The following is a 20,044-nucleotide window of genomic DNA, read 5'->3' as shown; positions in this document are numbered from 1 at the left end:
AGCGTTGACAATTTGTAACAAGTTCATAAACATACTAAATATATAAGTTAAATGTACACGATTATTTGTTGTTACCTTTTTCTTTCTTTTAAGCTATTGTTAGTTACACTTTTATTCTTGATAATGATTGCAAAACATTCTATCCTTTTTTTTTTATTATTCTAATTTTCTTTTTTTCACTTTTCTTTTATTGTATCCATCTTAAATTATTTTTTTAAATATCATCATTGATCACCTCACATGTGGCTGATCACTTCATTAGGCACTTAATTTGGAAATGATGCTCGATGATGACTTGAGTAATTCATCCAATAAAAGACTTAGTAAAGATATAGGATATGGGAGAAACAATTTAAATTCCAAAATAGGAAATTGAAAAACTCAAACCGAAAACCAAACTCCCACTTGACGATTTGGCCTAGTATAACCCCAAATCAGTCATCGGTGGTGCAACCACTCTACAAATTCCTCCGTGTGGCGTTCAAACACAAGCATAGGAACAAACGCATAGGCTAATGAAGAAACCCCGACAAATGATGGTTGAATACTACCTCTTCTGTCTCTCCAAATGATGGTTGAATACTACCTCTTCTGTCTCTCCACTTGTTTTTACAGCTTTACTTCATAAGATTTTCAAACAGGTGGGGAAGCTGTGAAAAAAAAATTGCACATACCCAGTTCTTGAGTTCAACTTCCACACACCCCACCCCTAAAAAAAAAAAAAAAAAAAAAAAAAATCCCTAATTCCTAGGCCACCATTCCATTCCTTGAATTTGAATTGGCTGTCATCCTAGTTAACCAATGGATCATTGATTAAAAAAAAAAAAATTTGAGATTCTTCAGTGTGTTTCGATTGATTGTCGGCATTTTTCCCTCGATGGAACAGAAAAAGGTACCCAGTGCCTTTGCCTTATAATCTCACATTGGAACTTATTAGAAGAAGGAAGAGGGGACCTCTTTCTCAAGTGATATCAATCGGCTTCTTCCCACAAGGCCAAGGCTCGAACGAAGCAAGCGGAAGCAGCAACAGCAATGGCTGCAAAGACAGGAGGAACAAGGAAATCCAAAAATGTCATCTTACTGAAGAGGTGTGCCGGCAAACACACCACCTCTCCAGGCACATCTAACGGCACTCTCACTCTGCCTACCTGACCCTGACTATCACACGCTCGAGAGAAGGACGATGACGGAGATATTGCCGACACGAAGGCCATCTCAGGGGAAAAGGATACCAGCGCCACCGTCGCCGTCAACATCACCGTCCACGTCGCTGCGTAGAGTAGCAGCGGCCGCTGCATCCTGAACCGTACGAGGATCGAATGTAGGCAGGACAGACTCATCAGATCTATTAAACTCCTCTTTCTTTGTCAATCTTCTTCTTCGTCGTCTCTGATATCAGTCAATAACGGTGATGATGATTGGATCCAAAATCCAAATTCACAGGGCCTTAATAATGTCTTCATTGTTATGAATAAGAAGGGAGAGGGAGATGAAGGAAACCTAATCCCAACCACTAATGCTTTTGCTTCCGTTTGCAGTTCAGTTGAGTTGGTGATGGGAAACGAAACGCAAGGGATACGAGAACAGACGACTTACTCCTCTTGTGAGTCCTGAAGTGCTTAAGAGACGTAAAAAATCTATCAGGGGAGCAGGTTTCATGGAGTGAGTAACGGTTTAAAACATTGTTTAGTAAGAAAATTTTCAAAAATTAGAATCGGATCGGTCAAATATGCCGTGGACCTATGACTGATATCAATTTCAGGTATTTTAAAAACACCAGAAAATAGTGAAAAACACTAAACATCCTGTATGAGTGACTCCAAAAAAATAAGAAAAATTAAACTCAAAACCACACCACACGGATTCTAAGCGAAGTCCCTTGTCAACTTGACTACCCTTCGGGTTGATTGTTCAGCTCCTTGGTGAATTCATAATTGAGAAACTCTCTCCACCTAATGCCTAGAGATCTTAAATTGACCACCCGACATGATATCAAAACCATCTCATGATCATCCCCACATTATCTTCCATGTGCATTCTTTACAGGTGATGAAGAGTATTAGTTATCGTTCCACACCCCAGCCATGAAATATATGAAATCCATCCATTCTATTCACAAGGTTGGGCGAATCCAGTTCAGGAGACTAATTGAGTTGATCTCAAGCCCTGGAAGAGAAAAATTCCATTACAAATAGCACTTCACTGGTAACATAAAAGTTCAAGAGATCCAGTTCAAGAGACTAGTTGAGTGGGTCCCAAGCCTTGAAAGAGAAAATTTGCAGTGAAAGAATACTTCGTTGTTAACATAAAAAGATGATGAAAATTGGTGTGTGAAGTGTAAAATGGAACAAGCAGACAAGCAGCCCCTCGAATTACAATTGAATGTGAAAAGAAGGTTACAATGTCCTAAGAACCCCAATACCACAAAAGGTGCTGATGTATCAAGAATGAAAATTCGCCAAGGGGGCTTGCGAACCACTTATTTTACCTTCGATCTATCTGCAAAACAAAGACAAATTGTCAAGCATTTCAATCCACCAGAAAGAAGCTGAACAGATCCCTTTCTGCATAGACCAGTTCTGTAATATGGGAGACTATACATGCAATTGAATGGTGAGAGAAACCGGATCACCATGAGACACAGCACAATCATAGCTATCTTCACTGCCAATATCAAGATCCAGCGGAAGAGAAAGCCTTCTCCACCTGCAGCGTCAGAAACAGAAACCCAGCTATTGAGAGAGAGAGAGCAGCAACCATCAGCACCAACATTGACTGCAATGTTATGTATGGGCTCAGAAAGAACACAACTGCTATGGATGCACTCTGCCAGACCTTCAGCTGTGCAAACGCCCCCTCCTATCCTCAAGAAAACATTTTCTCATATCATTCTCAACTTCAGACAAAGGATCGTGATGCACAAAAACACAACTACATATTGATACATGACATAGCAACATAAAAGAAGGGGAAGGGAAAGATGGGAGGCCTTTGTCCAGGAAGGAACTGTGTCGTGACTGTCATTATCCCTGTGAGGCAGAACTGGACTGGAATATCTCAGAAATTCATCACCTTCTCTAACTTCAACCACAAGGTAAACCTTTTGTACACTGCAGTGAGTTAAGCAAAATTATAAAGCACCCAGAACGTGTCTAAAATCTAATAATATCAGCATCTTTCTCTCCTGAAAAGGCCTACTAGAATTCAACATCCTAGGTCTCTTCAGTAAGGAGTGAGGAGGTATACATAGCTGGGTTTCCATTTCTCCATTAAGTTCAATGATCATCCTTTGAACTCTACCACACCCCACTATGCCAACATTCATTGTTCTACCCCAGCAACAGTCCAGAGACTGTAGCCCAAAGCAGAACAGAGCAGCCCTCAAATGTCCAAACAAAAACTGAAACGTCAAAATAAGAACAAAATCTATATGGAAACCAGAGAAAGGGAGATTGGATAACTGATGCTAGGAGAAGAAGGAAAAAAAAAAAAGGATTCAGTTGATTAGTCCAAAGTCAATGCTCAATGGAGTGTAATCAATTTCATCAGCCATCATCATCTATAGTTTTAATGGAAAGGTTATTAACAATAGTAGCAATGATTTACCATGTCATGCCTGAATAGCATTCCAAGAAGAGCGTTCAGCTGTGTGTTGAATATCCCATCACCAATTCCCAACATGGCTGACATAAGAAGTGGGTACACAAACCCAAGTACCCCACTAGTTAACCTGCTCAGAATAGAACAAACAGAAGGTTTCCAAATGCCATAGGAGATACTGGTTCATATTTACAGTGATGGCATAAGTTTGAAAAAACCATTAAGACAGAATTGCCATGAGAGGTTAACCTGTATTTCAGTAAAAGCCATAGCAGTACAATGATCTGAATAAAAGCTCCACCAGAAACTATCAAGGTAACTGATGGGAGACCAGATGTCAATCGCCCAGCAGCCAATGAACTCTGAGACAAGTGGGCGAAGAACAAGCTTAGAATAATAAACCAAATGTTCCCTAAAACAATGCACCAATCACATTTTTTCTACAAGTTCTGTATTAAAAAGCATAACGCCATCAAGAACCCTGCCATCATCAAAACCCATAGATGATAAATCATACAAAACAACATTAATAACGAATAAAAAGTAATGCAAACAGGGGGGGGGGGGGGGGGGGTGGGGGGGGGAACCCAAAAAAGAAGGCAATGGGCTGTTAATAACTTGTTTGTTATTTTTGTAGTTCACCACATTCCCACATTAGATGAAATGTGAGGATACTCTAATACAGGTACATTAAAATCAAACAACATAGCTGACAACATTTTCTGGATGTTCTTTTCTGCACACTTTAGATTTCTTTATGTAAAGTAGTGAGTAGAATCCCCATGAAATGGAAACTCTTAAATGATAAATTGCTCATTCTTATCATTCTTAAATCCAAAACCTGCCTCAGTTTGAAGTCCTTTCACTTACAGAGAAGAATGGTTCTAACATTCAGGATGTTCTTTCAAAGCGTAGAACAAATAACATTATTTATTTAAAAAAAAAAAAAAAGGGTGGGGGGTAGAACCAACACAGCTGCATTTGACTGATAGTAACATAAAAAATGTTACCAGATTTACGATGATAAACACATACTCTGTAACAGCATTGTCATACTTACTGCTACATCAAAAGCCCCATAAACTGCCATTGCACCACCTATACCCGAGACTCCGAGTGCTGGCGTTACAACATATTTGGTAAATTCAGCCCTGGAGCCAAAGAGGCATTATTGAAATCAACAGAAAAGGAGAAGAGAAGATAAAATTAACATGGGATAATTTTGGCAAAGTGTATGCATAGTGAAGAACAGATTCTGCACTTACCATACAAATGCTTGCTGCAAGCCTGAATATGCGATAAGAGGGACAATCAACAGCATCCGTCTATTAAGCAAGGGAGTGATGACCAGCTTAAAGAGAGATAACACAGAAGAATAAAAACTGACAGATGATTTTGGAGGCCCTTCCTCCTCTTTGACATCCATTTTTTGTAAAAAGCACATCAATATGGTACCCAGGGTCATGCTTCCAAGGAAGACAATGAATAATAATGTCGTTCCGCTTGTACTTCCTTCCTGCACTGATTAGCAAGAAAATAAATGAAGGACACACATGATAATGGTTGAAACCCACTATTGTACCTGCCCCACATAAAAGACCTACTTGACCAGAAATCAACTTAACAGTATGATCATTACTTTACAACCCATCATCCATTTACTACTGAACATCCAAGAAATTGCAACACACCAATAGAATGTTTATCTGAATATCTGAGATCACATGTCCCCTAGGTAACTTCAAAATTGATCTTACATGTGCCTGTAACTTCACTTTCAGGCATAAATCTCATGCCAATGGCAGTTCAAGTTAACAAAGGTCCTAACATGTGATCAGTTCCTGTCCAAAATATCACAAAAGATGAAGCCATAAAATGCAGATATCTTGACTCCACACCTGTGCAATATTTCACTATTTTTTCAAGAACTTGCTAATTTTTTTATCAAAAAAAATTTAATAAAAAGGGGGTAAAAGTAAAAAGAGGTAGGAAACTGTCTATTTCATAAACTGGTTATCTTAATTGCTTTCTGTCATCTCTCTTTAATAGACCCATTGTTAGAAGAAAAGATATTCTTTTAATGATTAGAGTTACCCAAACAAGATGTGTGGATTAGTATCTCCTGAATAAGAGGGAAGAAAGAACAGCTTACTATCCCTTTGGCTTCCTTTAGAGTATTTTCATTATCAAAGAATCTAATGTTCCAAGGGCTCACAAAAATGTTTAGAACAATAAACAAGCAAAACCAACCTGTGGTTAACTTCTAATATCTTGTTCTTTACTTTTATTCATTGTTTATTCATCTATCTTTATTTATTTATTTATTCTTTTGAGGGGTAGCTTGGGCGATCGTAGATGAACCACAATCATTAAGATTCACTAGATCTTCAAAAAACATGTCACAAAATTATAGATTGAAGTAAGAAACCAAAACAAAATGGGTTAAAAATGACAGAAAAATGCAACATTACATACCTTTCCATTTTTCAACAAAGCTAGTGAAATCAAATTCCCAAAGAACTGCAAGATCATGAGGGAACATCACAGGTTAGAGTTGGCATCCGAGGGAAAACTAGGGATCCATTAAGAAATGATTCTATGAGTTATAGAATGCAGTTAGTTTCCATCGAATCCAAGCGAAGACAATGTACCTGATGACCGGCAAACATTCCCCAAAATTCTCCATTGAAGTTACCAATTACCGTTCCTTCATGTAAATGGTTGTCTTCTGCGTGGTGGCATGCAGTTTTAGTGAGATATGTTCCCTGGTGGACCATAATTGTCGCAAGTAAGAACTTATTCTGCTCAGGTAAAATTGTAGGACAAAAAAAAAATCTAGGACAAACTTAACATGTGCATCCACCTGTCCAACCCAAATAATTGAAGCAGCAAATCCCAAATATAAAGAAGCTGGCACCATGGTATACCTGCAGCAAGAAGTATTTTAAGTTTGAAGTAAACATCCAATGTTTTATTCCGCTCTCCATGAGACATCAGAGTTCAGAGAACTTTGCTATTTATACATTAAAATTGTGACCTATATAGCCTGATGCGAGGTCAGTGAAATAGATTGCAATTGGGTGTGCTACCAAAAATTTGGAGAGATGGATGTGGGGTATCAGCTGGATTTTGATCCAACTGTTGAAGCCTCAATAGTTTATCCTATATCAATTATCTTCATGTAATCAACTAAACGATAAAATTGAACTAGAATTTCCACTAGAAGCTCTGGTGATTTCAATTTTCAGTAGAAATTAATACTCTGAAGGCTTGCACATAATAAATGCGTTAAAAATAAACAACCAAAGGAAAAATGATATTGTGGGGGCATCTAGTATTGGCCTCATTATCGAGTCTGCAGGGTAATATTGGGCAGCACTTGAATTATCAATCATTAAGCATAACTTGCATCCCCCTCCAAAACAGGCCACACAGGGCAGCCGTCATTAACTGCTTCCAGGCTGAGTGCAACTCGAGCATGGCAACCAAATGCAGCATAATAAGTAAATAAAAATGACTACTCTGAAAGCTTTAAAAATAAAAATAAAAATAAAAAAATAAAAAAATCTTATTTTTTATTTTGAATCGGGTTACAAAAAACACTTCATATAGAAACATAACAAAAAGAGAATTACCCACCAGGATGGCTTCAAATTAGCTGCTATGAAGAGCCAATAACCAGTAGTTCCAAGAACCAGGGCATTCTTGGAGCCCAGCATCCGGACCATGGGAGAAGCCACTAGAGAGAAAAAGGTGAAGGAGAGGTAGAGTATCCCTAACGAAGTAGAACCCAAATCTTGCTCCTGAACATGACCACAAGTCTTCAAAACCACAGTGGACACAGGGAACCCAAACTGTCAAAACATGAAAAACAACCAAAACTGAAACTCACCGAATTAACCGTACTCTCCAAATTCTGTGAAGCTCCATAAGCCAGAAATATCAATAAGAAAGCAGTGCTCAATATATGAACATTCCTTGCTCGATTCCTCCGTGGTGCCTGCGACAAATCCCTCGGAACCAGCGGCTTTGCTGCTTCCTGAGATTCCATCTTCTCCGCAGCAACAAGTTCTCAGTATCAACAAAAAGTCAAAAACGATACCGCAACTCTGATCTCCCAGTGTTTAATTACAATCTTAATTATTTGAAGCAGTTGGATCAAGGAATCTTAGGTCTCACCAACCCTTTTCTTGCCCTTTTTTTGAGCATTTATAAAGAGAACCAATAATTTTTTTATGAGGATGAATATGGTAATTTTGAGTAGTCCTGTTATGACCCTTTCTGCGCGCCTTGGAAGGGGAATTACAGCTGACCACGCTATATCTACCTCGAAACAATCTTGACCGTTCAAAAAAAGCGCCAAATCTTTCGATAAGAGCAACAGCGCATGGGAACTAACTTCCCATAACCGCCACAATGCCCCAGACAAAGATTAGCCCAAAAGGCAACAAAAAGAAACCCTAATCAATTCCAACAAGACAAGCAACTCAGAAGAATGTATAAAACGAGACTTGAATCAAATAATCACAAGAGGAAGAATAAGACCAATGAATTCTTATGTTGATGTTATCATTTCCAAAAAAAAAACAGAGAAGATCACTATATTACATCAGAAAATAACATCAAGTCACGAAAGTATGGAGAGGAAGGGGACCAACCCTAACAATTTTTCAGATAACCTGACTCTAAACCTGGACAAACTACCACCATTCAAGAACTAGTAAATTTGGTAACAGCCTTGGTACCCTCGGAGACGGCGTGCTTGGCCAATTCTCCGGGGAGAACAAGACGGACAGAGGTCTGAATCTCCCGAGAAGTAATAGTAGGTTTCTTGTTGTACCGAGCGAGTCTCGAAGCCTCCTGTGCAAGCTTCTCGAAGATATCGTTGATGAAGCTGTTCATAATACCCATGGCCTTGCTAGAAATCCCAATGTCAGGATGAACTTGTTTAAGCACCTTGAAAATGTAGATCTTGTATGTCTCGTTTCCCTTCTTCATCTTCTTCTTCTTCTTATCACCAACACCGCCTTCCTTCGGCAACCTCTTCTCTGCCTTGGGCTTCTTCTCCGCAGGAGCTTTCTCGGCCACAGATTTCTTCTCCTCTGCAGCCTTATCAGAGGTTGGTTTCTTCTCCGCAGGTTTCTTCTCCGCCTTTGGTGCCATTGGAATGCTTCTGGAAACGATAACGAAGGGAACGCAAAACGAAAGGGAAGATTGCTTAGAAAGCGATTAGTGGAACCTTCGTAATTAGATGGATGGGTCGATGCGAAGTTTGGTTCTTTATTTATATAGAGATGGAAATGGGTCCTAATTGGTTGGTAGAGATAGGCTTGGATCGCTGACATGGCTTTCATACAGCCGTCTATTCTCTTTTTACATCAACGGCCCCCCGTCCCGACAGTCAGTACGGGAAGTGGCTTTCACTTGGAAGCGCGCTGCTGCACGTGTTCATATCCTTGCGATTCGCTTTTCCTCCTACCCAAAATCTTAAAAACAATAACGGCCCGTTTGTTTAGAGGGATTTTGTGGTCAGGTGAGATTTTTTTCTTCTAATAAATTGATGAGATGTGATTTCATTTTTTTTTTTTTTTTAATAATTAGTGAGATGGGTTTTATGGGGTAGAAAATTGATTTATTTTTTCATCAATAATAGGGTATTTATATGTTTGGTTAATTGGGATAAAAAACTATCAAACATCATATAAATATCGGATTTTCCTATGTGCTAATGTGTTTTTCATCTCATTGTGCAGTGTTGATGGATTAGGGTTATTGTTGCCTTGATTCTCTTCTTCTTCCTTTGGTGTTGGCTAATAACCGTTGAGCCCCATAGTGCTTCAGCTCCACCTATTAGGTGGCAAAGATCGAACAACAATATGTTAAGAAAGAACATCTTTTAGGGCATTAGGACACCTTAGGCCTTGAGGTCTCCGGACTCTAAGAAGCAAAATAATAGCAAGTCAAATATAAATCAAATCGGGTTAATTCTAACTTTGGTAACTAATTGATGGGTCACCTCCCAACATTATTTCACATCTACTCAAATATTTTCAATCCAACAAAAAAACTAAACATGTACCATAGCCAGTTATTCCTATCCTTCGTAAAGAGATTCATTACCTCCACATAGTAAATCAAAATAATGATGTTTATGATTCTGAATCGCCATGCCTAATAAGGCAACGAACGCTTGTGCCTAAGCCCTGAGGATAGGTGTTTTGTGGATTCTTGGACTGAGGCAATAGAAAGGGATGTACATGTTAAAGGAGAGCATAGAAATAATTCTTAGGTCCAACTGTTCATGTTGTGCATAATCTTTAAAGGAGCAGGAATTTCCCCTTAAAATGGTATAACTGTTACGACCGGTCCAGACTCCAGGGGCAATCACCGGATGGAAAATGCTGGATAAGAGAGAACAGTCCCATTGATGATTATCTAAGAGATGGGACTCCAGGGAAATGGATTGGTGTAATTCTCCCATGGACTGGGAAGGTATTGAGAGAAGTAACAGATGATGGAATCCAGGGTTGAACCCAAATGTTGATAGAAGAACCAGTACCCAATTTCCAACGGCACCAGTTTTGAAGGAATGGAACTACTGAGGTAATACTGTTCCAAGAGGTAATATTGTTCCAAGTCCACGATCTTCTTCTTCTTCTTCTTCCATTTTTTTTTTTTTTTTTTTTTTAAATCTTATCTTAAAATTGAAATCAATCAAATTGGTGTGGGAAATCCAATACACGAGAAGTTATTGGATTCTAAAATTTAACACATGAATAATCTAAGGCACCATTTGATAACGAATGGCTTTTCATGTTTTCGAAAACAAAAAAAGATTTTTTGGTGTTTGATAAATATGTTTTTCGAAACGTTTTTTGATGACATAATGCCGCTAAAAAACCCAATAGTATCATCGGATGCTCAAAAGGGAGAGAGGGTTCAGTTGCCTCTTTTTAGGATTAAATAATTGAGAGATTTATCGGACACAACAACATTTTTTTCCTTATCGAATTCGTTTCTAGAAACGACGAAACAAGTCCGAAGTCATTTCTAGAATTGCAAATAGACATAAATTTTTATTTATGTTTATAGAAATGAGTGACGTAGAACAACTTTATCAAACGTTTTTTAAGTTGTTTCTCCGTTCTTGAGAACAAAAAAATACAAAAAAAAAACATTATCAAACGGTGCCTAAATCATGTGAAAACACCATTCCATCTTTCCACGTGGCTCAATAAGACATCAAGAAGGATGGCATTCTTGGTTGGGTCATGCAAGGGATTTTTCTTCCCTAAAAATCCATTAAAATTTTCACAATAAAAGATTTACTATGATGCGAGTTAGGAACCCTCTCCCAAAATTTCATTCACATATTTTGTTACTTGGCAAAAGTTTCTTTACAAAACTTCTTCTACTGTCTATCTAGTTTTGCCATGCGGTAAAGTGATGGCAATTCCAAATTTTTAACTAATAGATCAGGTATTATTTAAATTGACAAGTTGTCAAAATTCAAGGTCAGGGGAAGACGAGCTTTTTATCATTATGATAGATATAAATGGAAATGCAATGATGTATGTCATTGAGACATCCTGACCGACTATAGACTATAGACTATAGACTTGAACCTTATTCCTATATGACCCCATCAATTTGAGTAGGCCGTGTTCTACTATTATTATTTTCCCAAAACCTCCAGTAGCACAGCCAGGACAATGACAGATTCTCTACCCCTACCGAGATGAAGTGATAGGGGTTTTGAGATTCCAGGAAAAAGAAACCAATTAAAATAAATTGGTATTTTCTAGCACCAAATCATTTTTCATCTTCGATGAAATTTCAATGCCCACCCCCCCAAAAAAAAAAAATTAGGTTCCAAGACCCACGAAGCGATGTTTGGCTATCAAAGACGATCATAGCTCTAAGAACTAGGCCGGATATTGAACGGAAAACGGTTTCGATTTTGTCCTTTTTTTTTATTTGACTGGTCAAATATGTGTTTCAAAAACTAAAAATAGCTGAAACGAAAAATAAATAAATAAAAAGAGTGGACAAGATTACACCACCCCCACCCACCTCAATCTTTCCACTCCTTTCCCCATTGCCTTCAGACTTCTTCCGGCAACCTGTAACCGGCCAAGATCCAATCTTATTCCCCGCTGCAACGTCTTAACCTTAACCCACGCTTATCCATTCTCAGCCGGCTGTGGCAATTTCCAAACCCAACACCCCAAAAAGTCAGAAATCTCCTTTCAAGCAACACCCAACCATTGTCCATTTAAACCCAGAATCTATTCTAAGAATGCTTACCAGGCACAGCCGCAGTGGGTGATCAATCAGCTTCAGTTCTTACCAACAAATTTCTGTGAAGAAAATGAGCACAATGGGACTTCCACAGATGGACACACCAGCAACCACCAGAGATTTTCTCCATGGAACCTCAGGTGACCTCTCCAACCTCATTTCCTCTCTTTCCCCTCTCATCTTCTCATCCTCACTCCACCCCAAATCAGAGTCGTTTGGTAAATTGAACCATTCAAAGCAAAACCTTTTGCCATCACGCTTTCTCCCCTATCATATTTTGAATCTTTAGACAAACTTCAAACCATACAGTGGTTCTCTAAAATCGAGATTGATCTTGAAAAACCTCCAGATTGATTCTGATTATCCTAAATAAAATGCAAAGGGTAGCAGTTCCACTCTATCACCATTCGATCAACGGGTCAAGGTTAAATTTTTAAACTATTTTAAATATACGATTGTGATTATCATTTAACAGCCATTACACCATCATATTCCCTCGCCATTATTCAGATCTTATCAAGTTCTGAACCTCTTTTGCCAAAGCAGCAGGCAACCATGCAAATGCAAAGCAGCCTCAAACATCACACAGACAATTCATGTCAAATGTGAACACTTCCTCAATCCTTCCCATTAAATTATGACCATTAAAGGAAAATTATGTTGAGAAGTAAACAATTGACCCACTACAAGAAGAATCGAATTTATTGTCACGGATTTAGTCCAACCACAAGAGTCCTCTGCGTGTGTGTTGGGGGAGGGGGAGGGGGAGGGGAATGCATCCCAAGGCTGTGCTTGGTAATCATCCAGAAAAACGTTTCTGACGCTTTTCCGTCCTATAAGAACAAAAAAATTGAATAAAGTGTCTGATGTCAACTTGGTGTTTTTTGATTTTTTTGGAACGAACAAGGGAAAAAAACATTAGAAACGCAAAATGATAGAAAGACAAAACCTTGTTCCGTCATTTCGATTTCGCTCAAAATACAAAAAAAAAGTGACCAACTACGGTAATCGTTCCTGAAATAGGTTCACCAAACACCATTTTTTCATTTTAAAACGGCATTTTGAAACAAAAAATGAAAATTCTGTTTTTTACATGAAACGTTGTTTCTGGGACTGAATGACTACTAAACGCAACCTAAGAGATCAAACAGAGAGAAAAGGAGGAACCAATTCCACGAGACAACAAAGTTCCATTAGTTTCTGAAACTCATTGTCTCACGCAAATGACTAACATAAAAGGCATTAATTAGTCCTTGGCACTACTTTGTTCATATCATCGCCAATCTAGGTCAATTATGACCAACAGTTCTAACCACCAACTTGCTTCATCAATCACACCAGCCATCCATTTCTCACAGCATTTGCATCCGAGGATCAAAACTAGAAAACTTCCAGCAACAAATAATAATATCAGCTAGCTTTAGAGACATGAAACTGAAACAGATAATGAACTAGCTTCCACTCCAAACAATAGGTAACTTCTTGCAAGTGTGCTCCATCAAATGCTACCCAAGGGGGAGCCTAAGGTACACTTCTCTATGTCCACCAACAAAACCTTCCAAATCAATGACAGTATGACACTAGAGGCCACAAATAAGACATAGAAGACAAACAAGGGACCACTCCAAAATCCAACAAATCCTATCAGCCCAAAAGATGTCAAAGTTCCACCTAATAATTTACACCTTGAAAGGTTAGCTCTCTAGTACCAAACCAAAAATGATCTCAAGAACAGACGAGCATCAATTCAGTCACACAACAAGAGGATAATCTGCTGTGGTATTTCAGAATGGGAAGCCATCACTGGTTGCATGAGTTACAAGATAAAACCTCATTGTAGACTCTATCAACTTATTATACTCTCAAAATGTACAGTAGGTGCGAAAGGAAGCTGATGGCATGAAATAACCATGTTCATCAATTGGCATCCACTCCGAAGGCTAGACCTTCTGCCTTGCTTTAATCCTGTTTTCTCAACAGCTTACTCCATTTTAAAAAAAAAAAATTATGCAGCAGAGAAATACAGGGCAGAAACATGAAGATATGGTTTTCTCCAACATGTAATACGAGAGACTCCATCCTCCCTGCCCAGCTTAGAGGCCCCAAATGATAGGTCCCATGATGACCTGGAGCGCTAATTAAATGTACAAGACTACCTTGGTCATCAGCTCAAGGAACATGTAATGAGTGTACCTAATATAATTAGCCATAACCTGTCAATCTTTTTGCATGGATTCTCCCGCTCATCTTTGCTTGGAATCTCCATGTAGCCGACCCCACTAAGTTGGCATAAGGTTTTGGATGTCGTCGTTTTGTTGTTGTTGTACCTAAATATATGTATTTTTGACAGATACAACCTTCATCCAGACATTGCCCAAACAAACTTGACTGTCCCTTGTGGCTGGGGTTTAAGTTACAAATCTAATCTCATACAACTTCACATGATTCAATTTTTTTGTCTCAAAATGCACACACAAATCCAAACTCCCTCCATCAGCAAAACAATTTTCATTACATAACATAGTATCACCAAACTAGCCAACAAATTGAACAGCATCATAGCAGGGTCCTACATTTTGAAAAATTTTCAAAATGCACAACACTATCATCACCATAACAGTGGTGGATAAAGCCCTTAAATCAGTTCGACCACAAAATCAAGAGAATGAAGACAAGCTCTACACAGATGATACCTGAAGTCCTTGACATAGAATGCAAGGGGATAAATCAAGATCAAACCCATCATGTTCCATCCACCCACATTGCAAAATAAATGGTCATCTCAATGACAATGGACACCAAAAGTTCCTTGCTTGATGAAGTATTCTCCAATCCTGTACACACCACTTCAACATCATTACCATTTCTCATTTGGAGTATTTTAGAAATCGCATCAACTCCCGCTGACAGAAGCCACAAACTTGGTTATAACACAGTAGAAATTAACCCCCTTCCAATTCCAACGAAACCCAATTTTCTCCTCTTTTTTTTTTTTTTTTTGGGTGGCGGGGGGTGGTTTGGCATTAAAAGGTATATAAGTTGCATTGATCCAATTCATACAGGAGCAGGATCTATTCTTCTTAAGAACATAATCCTAAAAAAACCATTCATGAAATCTCCAACTCTCATTTGTCAGCATCTATTCTTCTTAAGAACATAATCCTAAAAAAACCATTCATGCAATCTCCAATTCTCATTTGTCAGATCTTCCACCAACTCAAACACACAGAAATGTTTCTCCCTCTAAAACACCATGATATATCAAGCAAATTTCAACTGACTGAAGTTTCATGAAGAGCACCTCAAGTCACTAAGAAAACTCTTTGGAACCACATCAAACGTAAAATAATGAATCCCAACTTCCCAAGATAACTATTCAATTATTCTCAGCAAGGGCAATATGCACCAGACAAAACAAAAACCATCCAAGCTATTTCCACACATACTGCCAGAATACGTGTGAGGCTATAACACATGCCGCCCACTTCTCATTCAAGTCTCAATCCCCAAAATAGAGAGAACCAAACATAAAACTAGTAGAGATTCAAAGAATATGAGCATCCCAAAAGGCTGTCAGCATTGTCAACAAAAGCATTCAACAATCATGCTCAATCCTCACTAGCATGGGAAAGATACGATCAAAAGAACAAAAGGGAAGTCTTCAAGGTCTAGATAAAGTCCAAATCTTGAAAATAACCATCATTGCAATAACAATAATTGCTCCAATGGCCACAATGACTGATACTTATTTGAAAGACCGAATAATAGGGGAATTATTTCCAAGACATAACTAAAGTTTCTAGCATCCTACAAGAACCAAAGCTCACATAAAACAAAGACGCAAGGACCAAGAATGAAATGGCTTCTTCGAGACCAGAAATGGTTAATAAGGCTACCTATCAAAGTGATAGGACATATAAATCCCACATCCTTGTGACAACAGGAATGATGTCATCATTCCAGGATGTAGGACTTATCAGAGGAGATGCAAACATAAGCAATCACATGTCACTTCGTCATGGCTAGATGACCATCATTATGTGTAGTTCTTTTATTATTTTCTTGTATTTTTATTTGGGCTAGACTATCTCATTTTATTGTTGTGTTATGTTGTTATTATGTTGTACTTATATGGGTAGTTGTTGTAGGAAATAATTGTTTAAAGGTTTAATATGTAGTTATGTGGGTAGTTATTTTAGGAAAAAACTGCTTTTGTTCCATAATGTTAAGAAGCCTTTGTGCTCATAATGACAAGACAATGAATGAATGAAAAATATTTTGGAACTTGGAGATTATTCTCTTTTTGTGCAGCATTAGTGATTCCTGCAATTCTTGGAGCAAATCCAAGAAGGTGTGAAGCCAAGCCCCTCTCTCTTCCCCTTGCGCTACCACCACCTTCCTCTCCCCGATTCCTTTTCTACCAGCCCCCATTCCCCACTTTCATCTTAAATTATAGCCTCAAATCACAATGGGGATTATTCATCAATTAACAACAAGGAGGCAGGGGACAACAAAGGAAGACCCATTCTAGGTTTCCTGCATCAATTTTGGTATCAGAGCAGCATGAAAGAAGTTGCATGAAAGAAGTGCTGATCCCTACAAGATTCAAATCCAGATTGCACATGGATCACCAAGGACAAACCTCAATGCTTTAATCCAAGATAAATATTAGAGTCAATTTGCACACTGGAGGTGAACTCTTCCCACCCAGGTAGAATTGAGGACATCATTCCAGGATGTAGGGCTTATATGAGGAGACACAAACATATGCAATCACATGTCACTTCGTTATGGCTAGATGACCAACGCTATGTGTAGTTCATTTATTATTTTGTTGTATTTTATTTGGGCTAGACTATCTTATTTTATTGTTGTGTTATGTTGTTATTACGTTGTAGTTATATGGGTATTTGTTGTAGAAAATAACTGTTTAGAGGTTTAATATGTAGTTATGTGGGTAGTTATTTTAGGGGGAAAAAACTGTTTTTTGTTATGTAATGTTATGAAGCCTTTGTACTCATAATGGCAAGGCAATAAATGAATGAAAATATTTTGGAACTTCGAGATTATTCTCTTTTTCTGCAGCATGAGTGATTCCTACAATTCTTGGAGTGAATCCAAGAAGGTGTGAAGCCAAGCCCCCTCTCTTCACTCTTATGCCCCCACCCCCTTCTTCTCCCCTATTCTTTTTCTACTAGTCCCCATTTCCCCACTTTCATATTAAATTATAGGCTCAAACACAATGGGAATCATCAATTAACAGCAAGGAGGCAGCAAGACAGAAAAGGAAGACTTGTTCTAGGTCTCCCAAACCTGTCCTGCATCAAGGAAAATACCTACAAAGTGGAAAGGTATACGTTTCTGGGAACCGAAGAACTCTCCGCAAGGGGTGAGTGGGCTGGTAAACAAATCAAACCCCCGGCCAACCCCAAGAAAAATAGTGTTAAAGGGCACCAGCTGGAAGCAAGGAAGGTGTCTGGACTATTATAATGCAGTGCAGTCAAAATGTGGATGACTTCTCAGGCCCTCTTTTCAATCTAAAAATTATGATTTTGACGTAAATTCAAAACATTAAGCACAGAGGGTAGAATGTCAATGTCCACTCACATCAGCAAAATTACCTATTCAACTTCCATAAGCCCCTAATCCCCCATAGCTTCCAACTATAAAAAATGGCAATACTCAGGCATTCATCATTGTATGTATCTGAACGTATGTTTTCCAAGCTACTGCAAAGCACAAGGAAGAATTTGGCAAGTAAAAACTCATAAATAGTTAAATAAAGAATAAAACTAAGTGAAACCATTATAAGAATTATTATATGATTATCTATGCAATAGAGCCAAACAAAATAGCATTCACAAAGGCATCGTAGCTTGCCTTTCCTACAATCCCAACAAAGATCAGAAGGGTCAAGCATCCATCCCAAAGTTATAAAACAGACTAAAGGTGTTGTCTACCCCAACAAACTGTTACATAGCATTAGCTTGTAGACATAAGGCTACAAGGTGACACTCGTTCTATAGGTTCCACAAGTATTAAATCACAAGATAAACTTGAAAACATTGATATTGTTCTAGAAGACATGAACTGGACGATAAATCTCGAAGAACAAGCACTTATCACATCTAGCCAAATTCACCGCCTCACAAACTATAAACATTTCATTGAGCAAAGTAGATTGTATGGAGAAAATCTCCATGGCAAGGTCTACCATGCATACTTAGCTGGCACGGCTTTTGATAACATCAAGGCCCATCTCAGTAGGATCAGTTGCCTGCAATTCCACCTGAATGCCGTCTAGCTCTCTCTTGAATCTGTCCTTGGAACTTGCGTAAATCATCTTACTTCTCACCCTAGATGTATCTGGAGACCTAAAAAAAGGAAAGAAAAAGGGGGGAAAAACAAAGAAAACAAAAAGAAAAGTGATGGTTACCAAGTAGAAGACAGATAATGCAAATTGAGCGCTTGCAAAATTAACAGTTACCAGGCAATGAAGAAAATTTTGCTCTTCTGGCAGTTCTCTTCTGTCACAAAGTCAAAATCATAGACTGCATATCGGCACTCATCAGCAGGAAGGCTTGCAGTGAAATCCTCGTAACTTTCAGCGGGCTCCCCGACTTTTTCCACCATCACCTGCTTTTGCTTCTCCTCTATCTTAAACACTATGAAGCGATGAGTTCTTTTGGCCTTCAATTCCAAGAACTTTAGCTTACAGTCATCATGCACAGCAATCCCTGATGCGGCGTTGGCCTATGAATTGCAAGAACATTAATAAGACCACAGAACACGAAAAAGGCAAGCACTAGGAAAAGACTTCAATATCAGGTAGACTACCAGGGAAATATTTGATAAATAACAAATACACGGAAATTTGAATGAGAGCACAAATTCATATGAGTTTGTACATCAAAACCTAATCAGATTACCATTATTCAGTAGTTCCTGACTTACAGAAACCAGATCGATGGGGAAAAAACTAAAATATGCAAAACTAGTCAACAGATCATAAAACAAGCCCTAAATAAAAGGCATCTAAGTGAATTATAAGTGCACGGTAAAGTCTATCGCCATGAACAACACCGGCGAATATAGACTGCAACGAAATCAAAAGGATCCAAGTTGATCCGTAACATCAACGTTACGCAGTCCATGTCTTACTCCAGGGCATCTATAAATCCCATTCGCCCATAAATTACCCAACGATGAAGCGAATCCAGCCAAAATTAAAATCATGAAATCCAGACACGAAATTAAGGGAATCAAATTAGTCCAATCGAGATTCAGGAGTCCATGGACGAATCAAGGAAGATCGATATTCTGAGCTAAACAAAACAAACACAAAGACTGTAAAGTACAACAAAAGTACACCAAAAAGCAGCCGATTTCAGAAAAATCAGTCTCCAAAGTCGAACTAACAACAGATCAAACCAAAAATTCCCATACAAAAAATTCAATAATACATAAAATCAAGTACGGAAAGCAAAAAACGAAGCCCTATCATTACGAGAAAAATGAAAGAGAGAGAGAGAGAGAGTAGAAGGCTAGAACTCACCATTTTGGAGAAGAAGAACGATGGCGGATTAGGTAGACGAGACGAGAAGAGCTTGAGGAAATCTAGGGCGAGGAGACGGGAGCAGATATAGTAGAGAAGACTCCCCCGATGACAAAGGCTCTGCAATGAAAATGAAGCCCTCCCCACCCTTTCGGTGGTTCCATCTAATTGAGTATGATGATAGTCATACATGACCGCTGAGAAAGTAAAGTTGGACCAGTCATAGTTTGACACGTCATGTATGAGCTGGAAATCTCATGGATGGTCTCTCTACAATACCTTTTTTTTATTTTTCTTTTTTGTTTTCAAACCACAAATCTGTGATTCTTCGAGTCGGCTTCGAGGATTTCTTTTAGATAGGTGGCGAAGTACAAAAATATCTAGGGATTAGTGTTGAATTTACAGGAAGTGCCACTGTTAATCTGTTGAAGATAGCCGTGGATTGCAACACCGAAAGTAATGAGGGTATTGAGGAGTAATTTCCTTGACCCTCTTAAAATTAATAATCAATGGCATCGTATATTATATATTAATTATTACAATTATTATAATTAAAAAAAGAAAAAGGGATTCCCGTGACGCTTTCAT

At 38.4% G+C, this 20,044-nt stretch overlaps 4 protein-coding genes across 4 annotated transcripts; all 4 read right to left on the bottom strand.

Annotated features, from left to right (window-relative positions):
- Positions 1-789: 789 nt before the first annotated feature.
- On the bottom strand, positions 790-1,298 carry LOC122059788. Its single transcript, XM_042622822.1, has one exon. The coding sequence runs from the start codon at positions 1,296-1,298 to the stop codon at positions 972-974; it is 327 nt and encodes a 108-aa protein (XP_042478756.1). The 3' UTR covers positions 790-971.
- Positions 1,299-2,121: 823 nt separating this feature from the next.
- Positions 2,122-7,823, bottom strand: LOC122059566 (UNC93-like protein 3). The gene is made up of 11 exons (XM_042622432.1): positions 7,493-7,823; positions 7,240-7,403; positions 6,464-6,527; positions 6,252-6,365; positions 6,076-6,120; positions 4,866-5,116; positions 4,661-4,751; positions 3,850-3,962; positions 3,607-3,730; positions 2,601-2,859; positions 2,122-2,499 (listed from the first exon to the last, which is right to left on the bottom strand). Exons 1-10 carry the CDS (start codon positions 7,649-7,651, stop codon positions 2,674-2,676), a joined length of 1,311 nt encoding a protein of 436 aa, XP_042478366.1. The 5' UTR covers positions 7,652-7,823; the 3' UTR covers positions 2,122-2,499; positions 2,601-2,673.
- Positions 7,824-8,139: 316 nt separating this feature from the next.
- LOC122059572 (histone H2B-like) lies at positions 8,140-8,876 on the bottom strand. Its single transcript, XM_042622438.1, has one exon. It carries the CDS (start codon positions 8,761-8,763, stop codon positions 8,311-8,313), a length of 453 nt encoding a protein of 150 aa, XP_042478372.1. The 5' UTR covers positions 8,764-8,876; the 3' UTR covers positions 8,140-8,310.
- An 8,818-nt stretch (positions 8,877-17,694) lies between these two features.
- Positions 17,695-19,663, bottom strand: LOC122059568 (actin-depolymerizing factor 1-like). Its single transcript, XM_042622435.1, has 3 exons — positions 19,457-19,663; positions 18,389-18,654; positions 17,695-18,275 (listed from the first exon to the last, which is right to left on the bottom strand). Exons 1-3 carry the CDS (start codon positions 19,646-19,648, stop codon positions 18,125-18,127), a joined length of 609 nt encoding a protein of 202 aa, XP_042478369.1. The 5' UTR covers positions 19,649-19,663; the 3' UTR covers positions 17,695-18,124.
- Positions 19,664-20,044: the final 381 nt, after the last annotated feature.

The sequence above is a fragment of the Macadamia integrifolia genome, chromosome 13 (assembly GCF_013358625.1).
Source record: "Macadamia integrifolia cultivar HAES 741 chromosome 13, SCU_Mint_v3, whole genome shotgun sequence".
NCBI lineage: Eukaryota > Viridiplantae > Streptophyta > Magnoliopsida > Proteales > Proteaceae > Macadamia > Macadamia integrifolia.
This window is presented reverse-complemented; position numbering and strand designations above follow the sequence as displayed.

Excerpts from the sequence above, each read along its gene's own strand:
- LOC122059788 (XM_042622822.1), bottom strand. The coding sequence starts at position 1,298 with ATGCAGCGGCCGCTGCTACTCTACGCAGCGACGTGGACGGTGATGTTG.
- LOC122059566 (XM_042622432.1), bottom strand. The coding sequence starts at position 7,651 with ATGGAATCTCAGGAAGCAGCAAAGCCGCTGGTTCCGAGGGATTTGTCG. Across the intron at positions 6,121-6,251 it reads GAATGTTTGCCGGTCATCAG|TTCTTTGGGAATTTGATTTC; the intron begins GTACATTGTCTT and ends ATGATCTTGCAG. Across the intron at positions 2,860-3,606 it reads TGCTATTCAGGCATGACATG|GAGGGGGCGTTTGCACAGCT; the intron begins GTAAATCATTGC and ends TCTTGAGGATAG.
- LOC122059572 (XM_042622438.1), bottom strand. The coding sequence starts at position 8,763 with ATGGCACCAAAGGCGGAGAAGAAACCTGCGGAGAAGAAACCAACCTCT.
- LOC122059568 (XM_042622435.1), bottom strand. The coding sequence starts at position 19,648 with ATGTATGACTATCATCATACTCAATTAGATGGAACCACCGAAAGGGTG. Across the intron at positions 18,655-19,456 it reads CGTTCTTCTTCTCCAAAATG|GCCAACGCCGCATCAGGGAT; the intron begins GTGAGTTCTAGC and ends TGCAATTCATAG. Across the intron at positions 18,276-18,388 it reads AAAATTTTCTTCATTGCCTG|GTCTCCAGATACATCTAGGG; the intron begins GTAACTGTTAAT and ends TCCTTTTTTTAG.